The following is a 21,204-nucleotide window of genomic DNA, read 5'->3' on the forward strand; positions in this document are numbered from 1 at the left end:
CACAACTTAACATTTCACCCAAATGATAACCTATGATTATGCACCAATCCCTCAATACTGCGCGGGAGTCAGCCCTAGCTGTAATATGCAAATCTACAAGTTCTTGACTCAGATAGCACAAGTTAAGCCAAGCTGATATTAAATATACACAGATGTGAAAAATGTCAGGTTACTGTTATGTCTATCATGTATAACTTTCATGCAGCTACTGCTGCATCACAATGGGTTGATATTATTACCTACTGCTACACTGAGGAGTGGCTCAGTCACAACCACAAGACTCCCTGGGGCTGCATTGTAATCATTTTTAAGAGTCTTCACAAAGAAACGCCCACTGACCATTTTACCATAATAACGTGCTCATCTTCTGGGAATTGACATTAGTATGTTCACAAGACCATTAGGGTGGCTATGTGGTGAGCTTCTCTCTAAGGTTTCAGGGCATGGTAAGTTAAGTGAAAACAAATGGCTTGTTGATTAATTCATTATATGCATGCTTGTGCAGTGGGGTGAAATGTTAGCCTTTAATTCTGAGGTTTGGCTTCAAATCCAGCTCAGGCTAACAGATTTATTCTATTCATTCATGGGACATGCACGTCACTAGCTGGCCAGCGTTTATTGCCCATCCCTAGTCGCCTTTGGAGGGCAGTTGAGAGGCAACCACATTGCTGTGGCTCTGGAGTCATAGAATCATAGAATCCCAAAGTGCAGAAAGAGGCCATTTGGCCCATTGAGTCTGCACCAACCATAATCCCACCCAGACCATATCCCCATAACCCTACATATTTATTCGCTAATCCATCTAACCTACGCATCTCAGGACGCTATGGCACAATTTTAGCATGGTCAATCAACCTAACCAGCACATCTTTGGACTCTGGGAGGAAACCGGAGCACCCGGAGGAAACACATGCAGTCATGAGGAGAATGTGCAAATGCCACACAGACAGTGACCCAAGCCAGGGATCGAACCCAGGTCCCTGGAGCTGTGAAGCAGCAATGCTAACCACTGTGCTACTATGCCACCCGCCCATCACATGTAGGCCAGACCAGGTAAGGACAGCAGATTTCCTTCCCTAAAGGACAATGTTGAACCAGATGTGTTTTTCCTGACAATCGACAATGGTTTTATGGTCATCAGTAGTTTCTTAATTCCAGATTATTTTTTAGTGAAGTCAAATTCCACTATCTGTCATGGTGGGATTTGAATCTGGGTCACCAGAATCTTAACTGATTTTTCTGGATTAATAGCACCAGGCCATCACCTCCCCGTGAAAGTATCCTCCTCTAGGACGGATCTACTTGAAATGTGTTTGCCATTCTCAATCCAGTTGTTAGTGGGCAGGGGTCTGAAGCATAAATATTCTTCATTTAACAGTTTCATAAAGTGGCTATTGTGAAAATTGGAAATAATGCAGCGGGGAATGCTGGTCTGAAGTTGAGAAATTCTTGAAGGAACTTTATTCTGACTTTAATTACATTTGACCTGAGAGAGTTGAAATGGAAATCATCCACACCTTTCATATTAATTACATGAAAGATCTTTCTTATTGGAGGTTTTAGTTTACTAAGAGAATAACCAGGAATAATGCAGCAGGTTCATCACCATCTGGAAGGCAAATCACAATTTTAAGGAAACACCACTACCTGCAAGTTCACCTCCAAGCCACTCACCATTTTGACTTGGAAGTATATTGTTGTTCCTTCACAGTCACTGAGTCAAAATCCTGGAATTCACTCCCTAACAGCATTGTGGGTCAATCCACAGCATGTGGACTGCAGCAATTCAAGAAGGCAGCTTACCACCACCTTCTCAAGGGCAACTAGGGTTAGGCAATAAATGCTGGCCAGCCAGTGACAGCTATGTCCCATGAATGGCAGATAGAGTTTAATGTGGATAAGTGTGAGGTCCCAATGGTGGCACGGTGGCACAGTGGTTAGCACTGTTGCCTCACAGCACCAGGGACTCAGGTTCAATTCTAGCCTTGGTCACTGTCTGTGTGAAGTTTACGCTTTTTCCCCATACCTGTGTGGGTTTCTTCTGGTTGCTCTGGTTTCCTCCCACGCTCCAAAGATGTGTAGGTTAGGTGGATTGGCCATGCTAAATTGTCCCTAGTGTCAGAGGGATTAGCACATTTTTACCCTGCTAATCCCCCTGACGTTAGGGTCAATTTAGCATGTGTGCTGTCCAAATTTGTAATTGACACAAAATTTAGAGCAATGCTAAACAAAAACAACTAAACCAATTCTGACAAAAGATGTAACAGAATGATTAACCTATTTTCTTTGCTAAAATGGTGATGTATCCTACATTTTCTGCTTGCATTTTTACAGGTATTATGTTTGATACCTGTTTTGAATCCTTAAATTTTATTGCATCACATTTAATGCTGGCATATTTATTCATACTTTACTTTGTGAATGATTTAAAGGACTGTTTCAAAAATTTACTAGCTCATTTATTGATGATTTATATGAAGTCCTATTAAGATCTGCTTGAAGTAATGACTGCTTTTTGTACTACTCTGTTTCTCTTGCAGCGACTGTCATCCAGCGGGCTGCATTGAGCATTGTAGAGGAGGCCAAGGATGAATTTCCAAATCTGACAGCGCTGGTGCAATCCCAGGTATATTGTTGTAACCACCTTGAGGAATGAAAATATAAAATTTCTACTGAAATGATCTGTAAACAGGAGTAAGGTGAACTCTGTGTGAGCTGTCATGTTTACTGCTAAATGATGCTAATTATACCACGATACTTTTCAGCAATAATGTTGATGACACCAAATTTATAGCAATGCTAAATGATAACAATTCCTGAACTAATTCTGTCAGAAGGAGTAACTGAATCATTAAGTTGTTTTCTCTGCTATGACGACAGATCCCTCTGCCCAGACACATTTTGAATGTTTTCCATTTAGATAATAATTTGCCTTTCGATTTTTATCAGCCAAAATGGATAACTTCACACTTATCCACATTAAACTCCATCTGCCAAATTTTCACCCATTCTCCTAGTCTATCTATATCCACCTGTTAAATCTTTATCTCGTCTTCACTGCCTGCTTTCCCACCTGATTTAGTATCATCTGCAAATTTTGCTTACACTCTGCCCCTGCTTGCAAATTGTTTATATAGATTGTAAACAGTTGATGTCCGAGGACTGACCCCTGAGGCATCCAGCTAATTACAGTTCAATTAGAGAAGACCTATTTATCCCAACCCTCTGTTTTCTATCAGTCAGCCAATCCTCAATCCAATTTAGTATTCTACCCCCAGTCATCTGCAATCTTACCTTCTGGATTAATCTTTTATACGGTACCTTGTCAAATGCCTTCTGGAAGTCTACATATACCACACCCATAACAGTAATGTTGAATATGTTGGCCACTGAGACACATGTGACCAAATGGGAATCTGGATGCAGTTCTTTGCATTTTTGATCAGTAAGTTAAAAATGAGTAGCGGTCACCATCGAGCACATCAAACTAGAAGTGTACACAAGGGCTCAACAGAATAAATGCAGGAATGATGTTTCTCCAGGGGGCACAGTCTCAGAAAATGAGGTACGTCATAGTAGGACTGAAATGAGGAGGAATTTCCTCACTCAGAGGATAGTGAATGTTTGGAATTTTCTGCCCCAGAGGGTTATGGAGCCTCAGTCATAGTATACATTCAAGACAGAGATCAATAGATTTCTAGATAGTTAAGGTATCATAGGAACATAGGAATTAGGAACAGAAGTAGGTAATTCAGCCCAATGAACCTGCTCTGCCATTCAATCAAACCATTGCTGATCTGACCTCAAATTCAACACCCAAGTTGTTCCCCATATTTCTTTAATCCACTTTTTAAAATCTGAAATGTATCTATCTTCTTCTTGAAACCATTCTGCGATTCAGAATCCACCGCACTACGGGGCAGCGAGTTCCACAGGTTCACCACCCTCTGTGAAAAGTAATTCCTCTCAAATCAGTTTTAAATTTACCATCGCTCAACCTATACCTGGACCTCTTGTTCTAAATTGCCCCACAAGGGGAAACATTTGGTCTATGTTTACTTTATCAACCCTTTTAATTATTTTATATATCTTGATCAGATCCCCTCTTATCCTCCTAAATTCCAGTGAGTTTCAGCCCAAACTGTTTAATCTCTCCTTATACATCAACTCCTTCAACCCCAGAATCAATCTGCTGAATCCGCTCCGAAGTGCCTCCAATGCCACCATGTCCTTCCTCAAATAAGGAGATCAAAAGTGACACAATACTCCAAATGTGGTCTCACGAAAATCCTATACAATTGCAAAAACATTTCTCTACTCTTATATCCAGTCTTTTTGCAAAAAATACTAACATTCAATTTTCCTTTTTTACTACATGCTGGACCTGCATGCTGACTTTCTGTGATTCATGAACATAGACACCCAGAGCCCTCTGTCCAGATGTATTTTGAATCTGCTTTCCATTTAGGTAATAGTTTGCCTTTCTGTTTTTTCAGCCAGAATGGATAACCTCACATTTATCCACATTAAACTCCATGTGACAAATTTTCACCCATTCTCCTAGTCGATCTATACTCCTCTGTAAAATCTTTATCTCCTTTTCACTGCCTGCTTTCCCACCTAGTTCAGTATCGTCCACAAATTTTGCTGTGGTACGCACTCTGTCCCTGCTTGCAGATCATTTCTATAGGTTGTAAACAGTTGAGCACCCCACTAGTTACGGTTTACCTGTCAGAGAAGAACCCATTTATCCCAACCCTCTGCTTTCTGTCAGTCAGCCAATCCTCAATCCAATCTCATACCCTACCCCCCAATCCCCTGTGATCTCACCTTTTAGAACATAGAACATAGAAAAACTACAGCGCAAACAGGCCCTCCGGTCCACAAATTTCACCAATCATATCTCTACCTACTAGGCTTACCTATAACCCTCAATCCTATTAAGTCCCATGTACTCATCCAGAAGTCTCTTGAAAGACCCCATCGAATTTGCCTCCACCACCACAGAAGGCGGCCGATTCCACTCATCCACCACCCTCTGAGTGAAAAACTTACCCCTGACATCTCCTCTGTACCTACTCCCCAGCACCCTAAACCTGTGTCCTCTTCTGGCAACCATATCAGCCCTGGGAAAAAGCCTCTTTTGGATTAGCTTTTTTATGCAGCACCTTGTCAAACACCTTCTGAAAGTCTAGATATACCACATCCACAGACTCCCCATTATCTACCTTGTTGGTCATGTCCTCAAAGAACTCAAGTAAATTTGTCAAGCATGACTTACATTTCATAAAACCACGCTGACAGTGGTGGATTGAGCTTTGTTTTTCTGAACGTTGAGTCATCTCCTCCTTAATGATTGATTCCAACAACTTCCCCACCAAGGACAAGCTAACTGGCCTACAGTTTCCTACTTTTTGCCTATCTCCCTTTTTGAATAGGGGCAACACATCAGCGTATTTCCAATCCACTGGGACCTTACCAGAATCCAAGGAATTTTGAAATATCACAACTGATGCATCCACTATCCCTGCTGCCACTTCCTTTAATAACCTAGGATACAGGTCTCACCTGCCTTTAATCCCATTAGTTTATTCAATTCCTTCTCCCTGATGATGGTTATTGAGTACAATAGGAAGTCACACAAAACCAGATTGAATTCCAACAGGTTTATTTGATAGTAAGTGCCACTAGCTTTTGGAACGCTGTTCCTTTGTCAGGTGAGTGGAGAGTTCTGATCACAAACAGGGCATATAAAGGCACACACAGTTTACAGAATACTGATTAGAATGCAAGTCTTTACAGCTAATCTGCTATTCAAGTCTTAAAGGTACAGACAATGTGAGTGGAGATAGCATTAAGCATAGGTTAAAGAGATGTGTTTTGTCTCCAGAAGGACAGTAAGTGAGATGTTGCAAGTTCAGGCAAGTCATGGGGGGTTACAGATAGTGTGACATGAAACCAAGATCCCCATTGAGGCCTTCTCATATGTGCGGAACGTGGTTATCAGTTTCTATTCAGTGACTCTGCGCTGTTGTGTGTTGTGAAGGCCGCCTTGGAAAATGCTTACCCAAAGATCAGAGACCAAATGCCCGTGACCGCTGAAGTGTTCACCAACAGGAAGAGAACAGTCTTGCCTGGTGATTGTCAAGTGGTGTTCATTCATCCGTTGTCATAGTGTCTGCATGGTCTCCCCAGTGTATCATGCCTCGGGACATCCTTTTCTGCAGCGCATCAGGTAGACAACGTTGGCCGAGTTGCAAGAGTATGTACCGTGTACTTGGTGGATGGTGTTCTCATGTGAGATGATGGCACCTGTGTCAATGATCTTGCAGAGGTTGCTGTGGCAGGGTTGTGTGGTGTCATGGTCACTGTTCTCCTGGAGGCTGTGTAGTTTGCTGCAGACAATGGTCTGTTTGAGGCTGTGTGGTTGTTTGAAGGCAAGAATTGGGGGTGTGGGGTTTGTCTTGGTGAGATGTTCGTCTTCATCAATGACATATTGAAGGCTCTGGAGGAGATGCCGTTGTTCTCCGGGGGGAAAGGTTCCAGAATCTTCAACACATCATTGATGAAGACGAACATCTCGCCAAGGCCATCCCCACTTCTTGTCTTCAAACAGCCGCACAATCTCAAATAGAGATTTTGGAAAATTTTTTTGGAAAATTTTGTGGAAAATTTTTGAAAAATTTTCTTTCTTCTCTACCATGAAGACAGAGGCAAAATATTGGTTTAGTGCCTCCGCCATTTCTGCGCTCTTCATTATTACCACACAAGTATCACCTGCTAAAGGGCCAACATTTAATTATTCTCTTCCTGCTTATATACTTACAGAAGCTTTTGGTATCAGTGATTATGCTTTCTTATAGTTTCCTTTTGTAGTTCATCTTAGCTCTGTTGATTTTCTTTTTAGTAACATTTTGCTGAACCTTAAAGTTCTCCCATAGCTCTAACTTATCACTAGTTTTTGCAGTTCAGTATGCTCTAGATTTTGCCTTTATGTCCTCTTTGACTTCCTTGTTCAGCTATAGAACATCTTTCTTCCTTTTACAATTCCTGTTCCTCTCAGGAATATACTTTAGTTGAGAGGTATTTAATATTTCCCTGAACATCTGCTGTTGTTCTTCAACTGTCCTACCCTCAATTATTTGTGCCCAGTCTACTTGGGCCAACTTTTTACTCAGGCCTATTTAATTATTTTTGCCTAATACTAAAATTCTAGTCAATCTGAATCTGAAATTTTAGAATGCTATAATCATTCTTTCCCAGCAGATCCTTAATGACAGGACTATTAATCCACCCTTCTTTGTTACATAATACTAAATCTAAAATAACCTGCTCACTGGTTGGCTCCATAACATATTGCTCTAAGAAACAATCCGTCATACAGTCTTTGAAATCTCCCGCAAGGCTACCCTTGCCAATTTGATTAATTCAATAAAATAACTCCACCTCCTCTTCCATCGTGTCTACTCTTTCAGAATACTGAGTATTTTAACTCCCAATCCTGGTCCTCAGTTATTTCAGTCATCCCCACCAAATCATACCCATTTGGCTTTGTGCCATCAGCTCATTTACCTTATTCTGAATACTGAATTCATTCAGGTACAGCATTTTTAAATATGTCCTACTGATTTGTCTTTCCCTTGCAGGATTTTCTTGTGCATTACGTTTTTCACACATTTTGACTTCCTTTATTAATCTCTGATAACACTCAGGGCCCTATTTTACCATTTTAATTCTAAGTGCTAGGCAGACTTGAAACTGGGAGGGTTTCAGATTTGACTTTGAGACCTTTTCTCAGGCCTCCCCATATGCACTCTGCCTGAAAAAAAAAGCAGCAATTCTGAATACGCCTGTGGGCGGAGCTTAATGTGTCTGAAACACTGCAGCTCCGATAGGAGCCTTCAACTGCACGTGCGCAGTAAAAGAAAATAGAAAACGCTCCCCTACCACATTGCTCCCAGGCCGGATAATGCCTCCCCCTGGTCCACACAGATATTGCACCATCCCCACAGCATTTAACCCCCACCCCCCTCTACCAGACTGATCATGGCCCCCTGCCCCTCTCCCTCCCCACCAATCTTATTCATACTGGCAACAGTCCCTGCCTTCTCCTCCACTGATCACATGCAGAGTGGCAGTGGACACCCCCTGCCCCCCACCCCCTCATCCCCCATCAGAGAGTCATCTGACCCACCTCTTCCCCCCAACCAGAGAGCCATCTGACTTGCCTCCCTCCCCCCCACCAGACAGCCACCTCCCTCCCCTCCACCAGAGAGCAATCTGACCCACCTTCCTTCCTCCCGCACCTCACCAAACTGATTCAGAGAGCCACTGGAAGCTCTGAACTTACCTCCTCAGAAACTGGAGTGCACGAATTGGACCTTTGCGGACCATGTCTGTTTCATGCCGAAGCTGGATGGGTGAATGCAATGGTAAAGGGGTAAGTGCCTATAAGTTTGGGCGTGCAGCCACATTAAGTCAAGTTAAATGCATGCAAATGCATTTACATTGACGTTGCACCCATTTCGGGTGCAGTCCCAATGGCAGCCATTTTCAGCCCTTGGTAAAGGGGGAATGGGTGCGGAGGCAGGTGTGATCTTATCAAGTTTTCACGCCCAAAAATGGATGCAACTTGATAGTAAAATCAGGCCCTCAGTCTCATCATCAACTTTCACTCCCACAGTTACCTTACATTGAAATTGTTTTACATTCCCTTTACCTTCCATAGTCGTTAGACTGGTCCTGCCTGTTTATCCTATTAACCTCTACCTTATCTCACATGCTGACGTGATGCTTTGGTTCCTATTAGCCATTATATACGTTGTAGTTTTATTTGCCCTCCATCTGCCAGCTTAAAGTATCAAGGGATATGAGGATAGTGCAGGAAAATTGCATTGAGGTGGAAGATTAGCCATGATCTAATTGAATGGAGGAGCAGGGTTGAGGGGCCAAATGGCCTACTTCAGCTATTTCCTATATTCTAATATTTTTGGGCATATGACCTCAATGGTTAATGTCTGTGCTGTGTGTAGTGTGCTTGGTAAAATAGTAAGATAAAAAATAGAGAAAGCAAATGTATTTTATCATTGTAAGTGATTTATTTCCTTGCTTATTTGTCTAAAACAGTAACGGAAATGAATGTGCGACTTCAGCACTGCAGAAAAACTATTAACATTATATAGAAGTTAACCAATTAAAATAATTGCTGAAAAAAGAAAGAGCATGCACAACCAGGTCTGAATCTGTTTTTAGCTGCATAGAAATAACAAATCATGGCTAGCAGCTTCAGTATCCAATCATGAAAAAGGACAAACTGCATCCAGCTGTGCTCTGCAAAGAAGGCGGATTTGTCAAATCCTTCATGAGCAGAGGCAATTCTCAAAACTGATGAAATTAAGCTGCCACACAAAACTGCTGGCAAAACCCTAAAAGCTGCACAGATGTGTGCTGTTTCAGGCTTTGGGGCAAGAGAAATGTTGCAGTAACACACTTGTAACACACTGGTGATGGATTTAATTATGGGTGTGCACTCCATGCCTAATTTTCAGAAATTGTTTTGCACAAGTTCATATATTTCCATCCAGATTAAGCTGTTATCTGAATGGAAATCATATGGATACTTCGAACGAAGCTTCTATGTCAGCTTTTCTAACAGCATGGAACATTGCCTTAACGGCTTTGGTGACCTAGCCATTAAAACCACAAGCTCTCACTTCTGCTCTACAAGCTTATATAGTGCATAATCCACAGCAGCCTTTCCTTGGCCAAATGTTATGATCTTACATTTCTTTAAAAATTATTTTGAAGTTGCGAGCACTAACATTCGTCCTTTAGCATTGCTCTAAACTTGGTGTCATCCACAAATTTGGACTCTTTTGCCAAAATTTCTTCTGAAAATCATTAAAGAAAGATAAACAACAGCTGAACATTGTTGATCGAACCCACTGGTAACTGGTAGCCAGAAGATACCTGCTAATGTCCTACCTCTCATTGTTGTCCAACAGCCAATTTTTAGTACATTATCCACTATCTTATGAACTTAGAGCTTAATTCTTTCATGGTACAAGGATACAAGCTTTTTTATTGCCATCCCTAATTGGCCTTGAGAAGGTGGTAGTGAGTAACCACCTTGAATTGCTGAAATCTATTTGGTGTAGTACACTCACAGTGCTGTTTGGTGTTCCAGGATTTTGATCCAGTGGCATTGAAGGAATGGCAATAATAGTTCCAAGTCAGGGTGGTGTGTGGTTTTGATGGGAACTTGCAGGAGGTGATATGTCCATGTATCTGCTCCCCTTCTTTTAGGCAGTAGAAATCATGGGTTTGGAAGTGCTGTTAAAGGAACCTTGGTGAGTTTCTGCAATGCATCTTGTAGATGTGTGTCACTGATGGAGGGAGTGGATGTTGAAGATGATGGATGATGTGCCAATCAAGCAGACTGCTTTGTCCTGGATGGTGTCAACCTTCTTGAATGTTGGTGGGGCTGCACTCTTCCAGGCAAATAGAGCACATTCCATTACAGTACTGAATTGTGCATTGTAGATGAAGGACAGGCTTTGCAGAGTCAGGAGGTGAGTTACTCACCCCAGAATTCCTAGCCCTCAGCCTTCTCTTATGGCCATTGGCCACAATCTTACCAGTTGTTCATGCAGGCTCCAGCTGCAGCAAGGTTGGAGAATTTGTCACTCAGCCAATTTCTGTTCACTGCAGTGGATGGAAAAATCCTGCCTATGTGGATGTCAATTCTGTCAGTTTGCCCCAGACCTCCCCCTCCTGCCTGACCCTGACCATAGTGCCTATGAGTTTCTTGAGCAAGGATCATGGGTTGTTTTTAAAAATCCTTTGAAGTCTGATGTCTATCCCAGGCCCCAGAACTAGGCCATAAATATGCACTTGTGGATGCGTATATGCCCTCACTTACTTAACGATACCAGCCATCCCTATACCAAGTTCCCTTGTAGGCATAGGATTGTGAACTCTGAGCTGAAGAAGTTTTCACCCGGGCTTTCCTCCTTTGCTAAGTCTTCTGAGGGTCAGATGGAAGTTTCTTCTGTTCAAACCAAAGAGGAACTCAATGAAATGGTAAAGGCCAGGCCCAATGGAGTTTTGTCATTAGTGTCTGGCAGAAAGATTTCAAATTCGTAATTGATTATAGAAATAATGTAAATGCTCTCCTTAAAATCAAACCAATTGCTGTCAAGTAGGCTGCCGTTTTTATGCCTGGTCCTGAGTTTGTAGAAGTAATGCTGCAGTAACAGACTGGAAGGTGGAAATAGACCTATGCTTTAGTGAAGTTGGAGAAAGTAGCTGACAACTGTCAGTGAACTTTTTGATAATTGGACATTTCCAATGAGATAATTAACTAACTGAACTTCTTAAAAACTTGCCTTTCCTATAAGGAAATGCGGTTTAGCTGCTTTTGGCAAATATAGAGCAGTTGCTTTAAACTTCTCTGTTGCAACCCAATTTGGTTCAGATTATTGTGAATATTAATGATTCCATAATGTTGATACAGAGACAACTTTTTTGTTAAATGTAGCTCTGCTGAAAACATTTTATGTAACTTGTGAATTATAAAACTACATCTGCACAGTTTCAAAGTTCTTCCATCTGTAACATATTTGCACAATGCTGCAGATGTCACAGCAAACATTTACAGCTATCAGTTGCAGTGAAATCTCACTGAGAAAAGTCAACTCTGAGTCCCTGCTGTAGATATGTGGATGTGGAAGATTATACAGATTTTACAAGTGCAAGTTACTGTCTCAGGCACTTAAACTGTAAACCTTTAACTGACAAGTATCATTTCATCACAGAAAAGAGAACCAGTAATAAAAAGGTCAAGAAGCATAATGTCTAGAGTCATGAGCATGCACAATGATGAGGACCTTGCTAACGGAATGACCAATATCTTCAAATTCAGCAGATCAACACGTCAACTTCTGCCGACACAACTCCTTCCGAAAATGGGGGATCTGCATCGCAATACCCATCAACTGATGATAGCCCAAGCACAAATCCATCCACCTCTTCCGGTAGGAAATCTGTCTTATTACAGTATTTATTGTGGGACAGATTACCGTGTGTAATGGTCACAGCTAAACGCAGAAGAGTGATTAGTTATGAAATCCACCTTCCGTTCATGCATCAGACTTTGGTTGAAATGGGATGTTTTAATCCCAGTTTAACAGGTAATTCCAATTCATCATTCATCATGGCAAAGTCTAAATGGGCATCAGGCGAACAGTTCAATGGTCACTGAGTAAAATTGCTACTTCTGTTGACTTTCCTATATATTAAGTTTTGTTTAAAAATGATTTTAATTTCAGGTATGTCTGTTACTAGGAGATAAACTCAGGTCAACATCATGGAGTATTACAAGACAGTGACAATGGAAAAAAAAATGTGCTCGCCCTATAGTCTGCAAAGGCTATATGCATGAGATTTGCAATTCGAATGGAGTAGTGATTGATAAATCAGATGTGTATAGTCTGCTGAAAAGCATGGAATTTGGAGGGTATTCTGCATATTTAAAAAACTGTAAAATCAGCAGGTCAAAGAAGAAAAAGAGAATTGGCATAATTCAGCACCTTTTACAACCTCAGGACATCCCAAAGCGCTTTACAAGCAATGAAAATAAGTTTGAAGTAGTCATGCCTGGAATTTAGGCAAACACAGCAACCAATTCATGCACAGCAAGATTCCACAAAGAACAGTGAGAAAAATGGCCAGAATATTTGTTATAGTACTGTTGATTCTCAATGCCGAAGCTTTCAATTAGCCCAGCATCCACAGTTCTTTGGAGAAGAAGGTTCCAGATTTCTGTTATCCTCTGTGTAAACATATGCTTCCTGAATGGCCTATCTCTTACTTTAAGGTTACGTCCCATTGCACTTGATTCCTCCAAGTAGAGGAAATGTTTCTTCCATATCTATCCTATTAAATCCTTATAAGATTCTAAATCTTTCAATCAGATCATGCCCCAATCTGCTGTAATCAAAAGAATACATTATCAAGTTTAAGCAATCTGTCCTTAGATCGGAGTTGAGGAGGAACTTCTTCACTCAAAGGGTGGTGAATCTCTGGAATTCTCTGCCTGTTGAAGTGGTGGAGGCTACCTCGCTAAATATATTTAAATCACGGGTATATAGGTTTTTGACAGGCCAGGGAATTAAGGGTTACGGGGAGAAAGCGGGAAAATGGCACTGATCCACTTCAGATCAGCCATTATCTTATTGAATGGCAGGGCAGGCTCGAAGGGCTAGATGGCCTACCCCTGCTCCTATTTCTTATGTTCTTATAACTTTTTAACACTTCTGGCTCTGGTATCATTTTACTGAATCAGCATCACAAATTCCACGTCTATGATAGTCTTCCTCAGATTTAGGATGGGATTTTCTGGCAGGAATTGTCAAGGATGGGGCAAAATACTTGATGGGCCAGTCAAAGGTCCATTGACTTTGGACAGGAATTTCCAATCTCACAGTGGGCGGGACATCATATAATAAAGAATTTTTTTAAACACAGTGGTAGCCACAGCTGTTATCATAAAATCCCTACAATACAAATGAGGCCATTCAGCCCATTGAGTCTGCACTGATTCTCCAAAAGAACATCTTACCCAAGCCCTTTCCCCTGCCCTTTTCCCTGTAATCCCACACATTTACCACGGCTAATCCATCTAAATTACACATTGCCAACCTATCTAACCTGCACATCTTTAAACTGTGGGAGGAAACTGGAGCACCCAGAGGAAACCCATGCAGACACAGAGAGAACATGCAAACTCCACATAGTGCAGTCTATAGAGTCGACTTGACGTGAATGAATGGCCTCTTCCTCCTCCTAATTCATATTCATGTTTTTAAGTTTGAAAACCTTCAAAAGACTGGGAGAGGCGGTGTGGTTAAAGCTGGTGATTCCTTGACACGAAGATGAGTGGAAAAGCAAATTGCGTGGAGGGCGTGGGAAGTCTGCAGAGGGATCTGGATAGGCTAAGCGAGTGGGCGAGGACCTGGCAGATGGAGTACAATGTTAGCAAGTGTGAGGTTATCCACTTTGGCAGAAATAATAGTAGGAGGGATTATTATTTAAAAGGCGAAAAGCTGCAGCATGCTATGGTGCAGAGGGACCTTGGGGGTCCTTGTGCACGAGTCGCAAAAACTCAGTCTGCAGGTGCAGCAGGTGATCAAAAAGGCGAATGGAATGTTAGCCTTTATAGCGGGGGGGGGAATAGAATATAAAAGTAGGGAGGTCTTGCTGCAACTGTACCGGGTACTGGTGAGGCCGCAGCTGGAGTACTGTGTGCAGTTTTGGTTGCCACACTTGCGGAGGATATATTGGCCTTGGAGGACGTGCAGAGGAGGTTCACTAGGCTGATACTGGAGATGAGGGGATTGGACTATGAAGAGAGATTGTACTCATTGGAGTTTAGAAGGATGAGGCGGGATCTTATAGAGACGTATAGGATAATGAAGGGGATGGATAGGGTAGAGGTAGAGAGATTCTTCCCGCTTAGAAAGTCTAGCAGAACTAGAGGGCACAGCCTCAAGATAAGGGGGGGAGGGGGGAGTTAGATCAGAGTTGAGCAGGAACTTCTTCACTCAAACGGTGGTGAATCTCTGGAATTCTCTGGCCGTTGAAGTGGTGGAGGCTACCTCACTAAATATATTTAAGTCACGGGTAGATAGATTTTTGATAGACAAGGGAATTAAGGGTTATGGGGAGAAAGTGGGAAAGTGGAACTGATCCATTTCAGCCATTATCTTATTGAATGGCGGGGCAGGCTCGAAGGGCTAGATGGCCTACTCCTGATCCTATTTCTTATGTTCTTACGTCCTTATGAATTGCATATCTACTCCTGAGAAGCCCTATCCTGAGGCAGCAGTGATAACCACCGTGCTGTTATGTCCAACTAAATTCCTGGTGATCACCAGGATGTTAATGATGAGGAATTGAGCAATTGTAATACCATTGAAACTCAAAGGGAGATATTTAAACAAAAGAAAGAAAGACCTGTATACTCACCAAGAGAAATCATGGTGCTACAAAATAATGAATTGACTTTTTCACGTAGATTTTATTGTAAAATAGAACGTAAGCTTATGTCTTGCTTTGGTTGTCATGGAGTTTAGAGTCATATAGAAAAGAGTAATTTATTTAGTGCTACAATATTTAATCAAAAGCATGACACATTCATAGAGAGTGAAGAAGGCTAATGTGTTGTATTGTAGAATAGGTAGTGAATTGAGGGAGAAATGTGTCTCTGGTGTCATATGAATAGTGAATAGTGTTTCATAGCAAAGAGCAAGAGTGAAGAGGTGTGTTCTGATGTTTTTTGCAGCAGTCACTGCAGACTGTATTGAGTAAAAATCATCACATTGTTTTCCAATTACAAAACTAGGGCCTGCTGCTCTTATCCTTCTATGTGGTGGAGGTTGGAACCTTAGCAATTTGCTGTGGTCCACCATGTAGATGATGTATAAGACACAGATCAGACCTTAGCTGGAATATTGCATATAGTTCTGTGCACCCCATTTTAGGATGGATGCGAAGAGAGCATGCAGAAGAAATTATAAGAATGGTTCCAGGGATGAGGAACTTCATTATAAAGTAAAGTTGGAGAAGTTGAAATTATTTTTCCATGGAGGAAAAAAGACTGAGTGGAGATTTGATTGAGATATTCAAAATCAGGAGGAGTCTGACGAGAGTACATAGGGAGAAACTGTTCCCATTCATCAAAAGATCAAGAATGAGAGGAGCACAGATTTAAAGTAATTGGCAAAAGAAGCTTTCTTCATTGGAAATTCAGCAAACCCATCAAACTGGATCACTTATCTTACTGCTTTCTTGATGTGATGCAAGAGCTGACGAATCCCTAAAATGATCTTTCAAGCACTGCAATGAACACAGTAATTGCATGTTAATTCCACTGACTGATACTACAGATCTTGCCTATGATTGCCTGAAAAAAGTGTGTACCATAAAAGTTGAGTGTGGTAGCTTCCTTCAATCACAGCAAGAAATCATAAGCAGATAAGCAATGGAGCAGGTTTCCCTTTAGGAGGCTGCAGAGCTCCCCTATTGCCAATTTAATATCATGCATTCACTGCATAGTGCAGTCTACAGAGTCGACTTGAGGTGAATGAATGGCCTCTTCCTCCTCCTAATTCATATTCATGTTTTTAAGTTTGAAAACCTTCAAAAGACTGGGAGAGGTGGTGTGGTTAAAGCTGGTGATTCCTTAAATGGATCTAATTCTCCTTGGTTCCATCCTGTGTTACTAGGCCTTCTCCTTTGTGATAACAGTCTGCACGGTTACGCTCATTGGGAATCGCATATTTACTCCTGAGAAGCCCCAGCTGAGTTGGCTTGTGGATGGGGTGATGGGGATGAAAATCTGATCTTCTCAGACATAGTGAGAAACAAGACTTAACAACTGTATGGCAAAATGGCAAAAAAAAGTCACTTACATAAGATATCCCCCATCTGCAGCAACTGGAGGGTCTCCACATTCTTCAGACTTAGAGTTCCTCAATCTGCACATGCTCGCTGAGCCTGACAAAGTGTGGCTTATAATTGCGTCTAAATCACCCTGAGCATCTTGCAAGTGCAAAAGTAGGAAACACAGTGTCACCAAGCCTCATTATAATTTCAACAAATGAGGTTACCAAGGAGGTCTTGGGGCAGAATGGTAGTGCCCTGCCTCTGAGTCAGAAATTCTGAGTTCAAGTCCCACTCCAGAAGTTAACATCCATAGAAGGTGTATTGGTAGTATAGCAAAATGTTGTGGTAAATCCTTCCAACATACACGACGGCAAGTGCTAAGACCAGTAGAGAGTCCTAGTCTGCAATGTGATGGAGGAAATAAATGGAGCCTCTACCATCACTATTCTACAACAAGCATGTAAAAGTAGTCATATCAAATTTGATTTATTATTGTCACTTGTATTAGTATACAGTGAAAAGTATTGTTTCTTGCGTGCTATACAAAGCATACCATTCATAGAGAAGGAAAGGAGAGGGTGCAGAATGTAGTGTTACTGTCATAGCTATTGTGTAGAGAAAGATCAACTTAATATATGAGAGGTCCATTCAAAAGTCTGATGGCAGCAGGGAAGAAGCTGTTCTTGAGTCAATTGGTATGTGACCTCAGACTTTTGCATGTTTTTTCTGATGGAAGAAGGTAGAAGACAGTATATCTGGGATAAGTGGGGTCCTTAATTATGCAGGCTGCTTTTTTGAGGCAGCGGGAAGTATAGACAATATTAATGGGTGGGAGGCTGGTTTGAGTGATGGACTGGGTTTACTTATGACCCTTCGTAGTTGCTTGTAGTCTTGGACAGAGCAGGAGCCATACCAGGCTGTAATATAACCAGAAAGAATGCTTTCTCTGATGCATTTGTAAAAGTTGATGAGAGTCGTGGTCGATATGTCAAATTTCCTTAGCTTCCTGAGAAAGTAGAGGTGTTGGTGGGCTTTCTTAACCATAGCATCAGTGTGGAGGGACAGTTGTTGGTGATCCGTACACCTAAAAACTTGAAGCTCTTGACCCTTTCCACTTCAACCCTGTTGATGCAAACAGGGGCATACCTTTCACTATGCTTCCTGAAGTCAATGACTATCTCTTTCACTTTGCTGACAATAAGGGTGAAATTATTGTTGTTGCTCCAGTTCTTCAGATTCTCTATCTCTTTCCAGCACTCTGTCTCAACATTGTTTAAGAGCTGACCCACAGTGTCATCAGCACACTTAAAAATTGAGTTGGAGGGAAAATTGGCCACACAGTCATAGATATCAAGATGAATGGGCTGTAACTTCCCACTTACCTGCACCAAATTTCTCCTCTGCCTGTCTCACCCAACCTTTCTGACTCAGACTGGGTGAGATCAGATATTACAGTGGGTCCCTGGATCCAGCATAGAAATCTAACAAAATTGGAGTGAAGAACCCCATTCTCCGTTTTTTACTGCACTAGCTGGGAAAAAACAGGGAAGTTTAATGATCTCAATGAAACTGATAGGCCAGGGAAAAGGTAAGTGCCTCAGGTAAGTGGCTAGGGTTTGGGGGGGCTGAGGGGATCTACAGGTTGGGGCGTGGATTGGAGGCCAGTGAGAGATCAGAGGTCATGTTTGGGGACATTGGAGGTTGTGGCAGAGGGTGAGGGAATAGAGGTGGTGTAATTCCCATGAATGTCAGGAATGTGGAAAATATCGTGGGCCTTGATGATTATTTTCCAAACATCGCTGGATTCCGGGAAAGTGCCGGAAGATTGGAAAACGGCTAATGTTATGCCATTGTTTAAGAAGGGTGGCAGGCAAAAGGCAGGGAATTATAGGCCGGTTAGTTTAACGTCTGTTGTAGGTAAAATGGTAGAATCTGTGATCAAGGAGAAAATAGTGAGGCATCTTGAGGAGAATTGTTTGATAGAGCAGACGCAGCACGGTTTCGTTAAGGGGAAGTCGTGTCTGACGAATTTATTGGAGTTCTATGAGGATGTGTCTAGGGCGGTGGATAGAGGAGAGCCAGTGGATGTGGTGTTTCTTGATTTTCAGAAGGCGTTTGATGAGGTGCCGCACAAGAGGTTATTACAGAAGGTTAGGGGGCATGGAGTTGGGGGTAGGGTGTTAGCGTGGATAGGGGATTGGCTGTCAAATAGGAGGCAGAGAGTGGGGGTCAATGGGTGCTATTCAGATTGGCATTTGGTGACTAGTGGAGTGCCCCAGGGGTTGGTGCTGGGGCCTCAGCTTTTTACCATTTATATAGATTATCTGGAGGAGGGAACCGAGTGTATGGTGTCGAAATTTGCTGATGACACCAAGATTGGTGGAACGGCAAATTGTGCGGACGGTGTGGAAAGTCTGCAAAAGGATCTAGATAGGCTGGGCGAATGGGCCAGGAACTGGCAAATGGAATTTAATGTTGGCAAGTGTGAAGTTGTCCACTTTGGTAGGAATAATGGTAGGAAGGATTATTACCTACGTGGCGAAAAACTGCAGCATGCGACGGTGCAGAGGGACCTCGGGGTCCTTGTGCATGAGTCGCAAAAACCCAGCCTGCAGATGCAGCAGGTGGTCAGGTAGGCAAATGGGATGCTGGCCTTCATAGCGAGGGGGATTGAATATAAAAGTAGGGAGGTCTTGCTGCAACTGTACAGGGCACTGGTGAGGCTGCAGCTGGAGTACTGTGTGCAGTTTTGGTCGCCGCACTTACGCAAGGATATTTTGGCCTTGGAGGGAGTGCAGAGGAGGTTTACTAGGCTGATACCGGAGCTGAGGGGGTTGAACTATGAGGAGAGGCTGAATAAACTAGGCTTGTACTCGTTAGAGTTTAGAAGAATGAGGGGATATCTCATTGAGACATATAAGATGATGAATGGGATGGATAGGATAGAGGTGGAGAGGCTCTTTCCGCTCAGAAAGGACAGTAGGACTAGAGGGCACAGCCTCAAGATAAAGGGGGGGCGGTTTAGAGCGGAGTTGAGGAGGAACTTCTTCACTCAAAGGGTGGTGAATCTCTGGAATTCTCTGCCCTTTGAAGTGGTGGAGGCTGCCTCGCTAAATATATTTAAGACGCAGGTTGATATGATTTTGATAGCAAGGGGATTAAGGGTTATGGGGAGAGGGCGGGAAAGTGGAACTGAGCCACGACAGATCAGCCATGATCTTACTGAATGGCGGGGCAGACTCGAAGGGCTAGATGGCCTACTCCGGCTCCTATTTCTTATGTTCTTATGTAGGTGATTAGCTGGGGTTAGGGAATCCCTTGGGGGTTGTAACCAGAAAAATATGAGAAGCTGGTATGTCCCATGAGCTAAGGTGTAAAAAGCAGGAATGGGCTTCACTGATGAGGGAGGTGGAGGGGAGGGGGTGGTGGTGGTATCCATGTTAAGAATACAAACTGATATTTAAACCACGTACAGAACCTTTAATGTTTTTATTTTAATGAAAAGTAATGAATTGCACACTTGTTTGCATTATAAATTGCTCATCTCCAAAACATTGCAAGTATAGGCAGACAAATGATCACTCTGCAAATAAGACATTTCCAGAGACCAGAAACATTTAGAAGAGAGATATGGGTAATCAAGAATAGCATTAAGAACATAAGAACATAAGAAATAGGAGCAGGAGTAGGCCATCTAGCCCTTCGAGCCTGCCCCGCCATTCAATAAGATCATGGCTGATCTGTCGTGGCTCAGTTCCACATTCCCGCCCTCTCCCCATAACCCTTAATCCCCTTGCCTATCAAAAACCCATCAACCCGCGTCTTAAAAATATTGAGTGAGGCAGCCTCCACCACTTCAACGGGCAGAGAATTCCAGAGATTCACCACCCTTTGAGTGAAGAAGTTCCTCCTCAACTCCGTTCTAAACTGCCCCCCCTTTATCCTGAGGCTGTGCCCTCTAGTCCTACTGTCCTTTCTGAGCTGGAAGAGCCTCTCCACCTCTATCCTATCCATCCCATTCAACATCTTATACGTCTCAATGAGATCTCCCCTTCCATTTTGCTCTTGAACAATGGTGAGCTTGAAAGGACAAAACTATAAGTTTATTTAATTTGAAAATACTTCATACTATATTTAGTTCCTATATTTTAGTTAATATTAATATGATGATATTTATCAGAATGGACTATATGTAGATCCACCAAATCATTTAAAGTACATCATAATATATGATTTCTTGTGAGAATACTTTGTCTAATTTAATCCACAACAGGATGCTGAGAGAATGCACCCTGTATATTTAATAAACTTTCACTAAAGAAATTTGACTTTTTCATTGGCACTTTCTAATTGAACACTTTGTCTTTTTTAAAAAGATGGAGAGGGACCATCTGATAAAAGCAATCAGCTTTCCTGCAAGGGCAGTCATCAATAACTTAGTGTATGCTTCTTATGCAATAATAATCTGCATGGTAAGTGAGCAACTATACAAATTCATTTTCAACAACACTGCATTTAATCAACTCTTCAATAAGTATTTTTCTTTCTTAATCTCCACACAGGCAGCCTACAGCAAAATGGCAGTGGGACTTTTGAAGGACTTTACTTTAACTCAGTCTGCACAACAGGAAAAGGACAGTAGCATTTACAATCGATATGCAATTTCAAAGCACCACACTACAAAGAATGGATTTCCATTGGGAAAAAGCAACGTTGTGAAAGATTAAACAAAATCATGATCAGAATGATAGATGAAAA

At 42.1% G+C, this 21,204-nt stretch overlaps 1 protein-coding gene across 1 annotated transcript; it reads left to right on the plus strand.

Moving 5' to 3' along the window:
• Positions 1–385: 385 nt before the first annotated feature.
• Positions 386–21,173, plus strand: LOC145343150 (spermatogenesis-associated protein 9-like). Its single transcript, XM_080189105.1, has 5 exons — positions 386–446; positions 2,541–2,626; positions 11,817–12,035; positions 20,823–20,918; positions 21,009–21,173. The coding sequence occupies exons 1-5, from the start codon at positions 386–388 to the stop codon at positions 21,171–21,173; spliced, it is 627 nt and encodes a 208-aa protein (XP_080045231.1).
• Positions 21,174–21,204: the final 31 nt, after the last annotated feature.

This window comes from Carcharhinus amblyrhynchos, chromosome 5 (genome assembly GCF_965287045.1).
Source record: "Carcharhinus amblyrhynchos chromosome 5, sCarAmb.v2.hapA, whole genome shotgun sequence".
Taxonomy (NCBI): Eukaryota; Metazoa; Chordata; class Chondrichthyes; order Carcharhiniformes; family Carcharhinidae; genus Carcharhinus; species Carcharhinus amblyrhynchos.

Bases quoted from the DNA above. Each gene is read 5' to 3' on its own strand.
- LOC145343150 (XM_080189105.1), top strand. From the start codon at position 386: ATGTTCACAAGACCATTAGGGTGGCTATGTGGTGAGCTTCTCTCTAAG. The intron at 447-2,540 runs GTAAGTTAAGTG...TTTCTCTTGCAG, and splicing joins CTCTAAGGTTTCAGGGCATG to CGACTGTCATCCAGCGGGCT. The intron at 2,627-11,816 runs GTATATTGTTGT...ATTTCATCACAG, and splicing joins CAGCGCTGGTGCAATCCCAG to AAAAGAGAACCAGTAATAAA.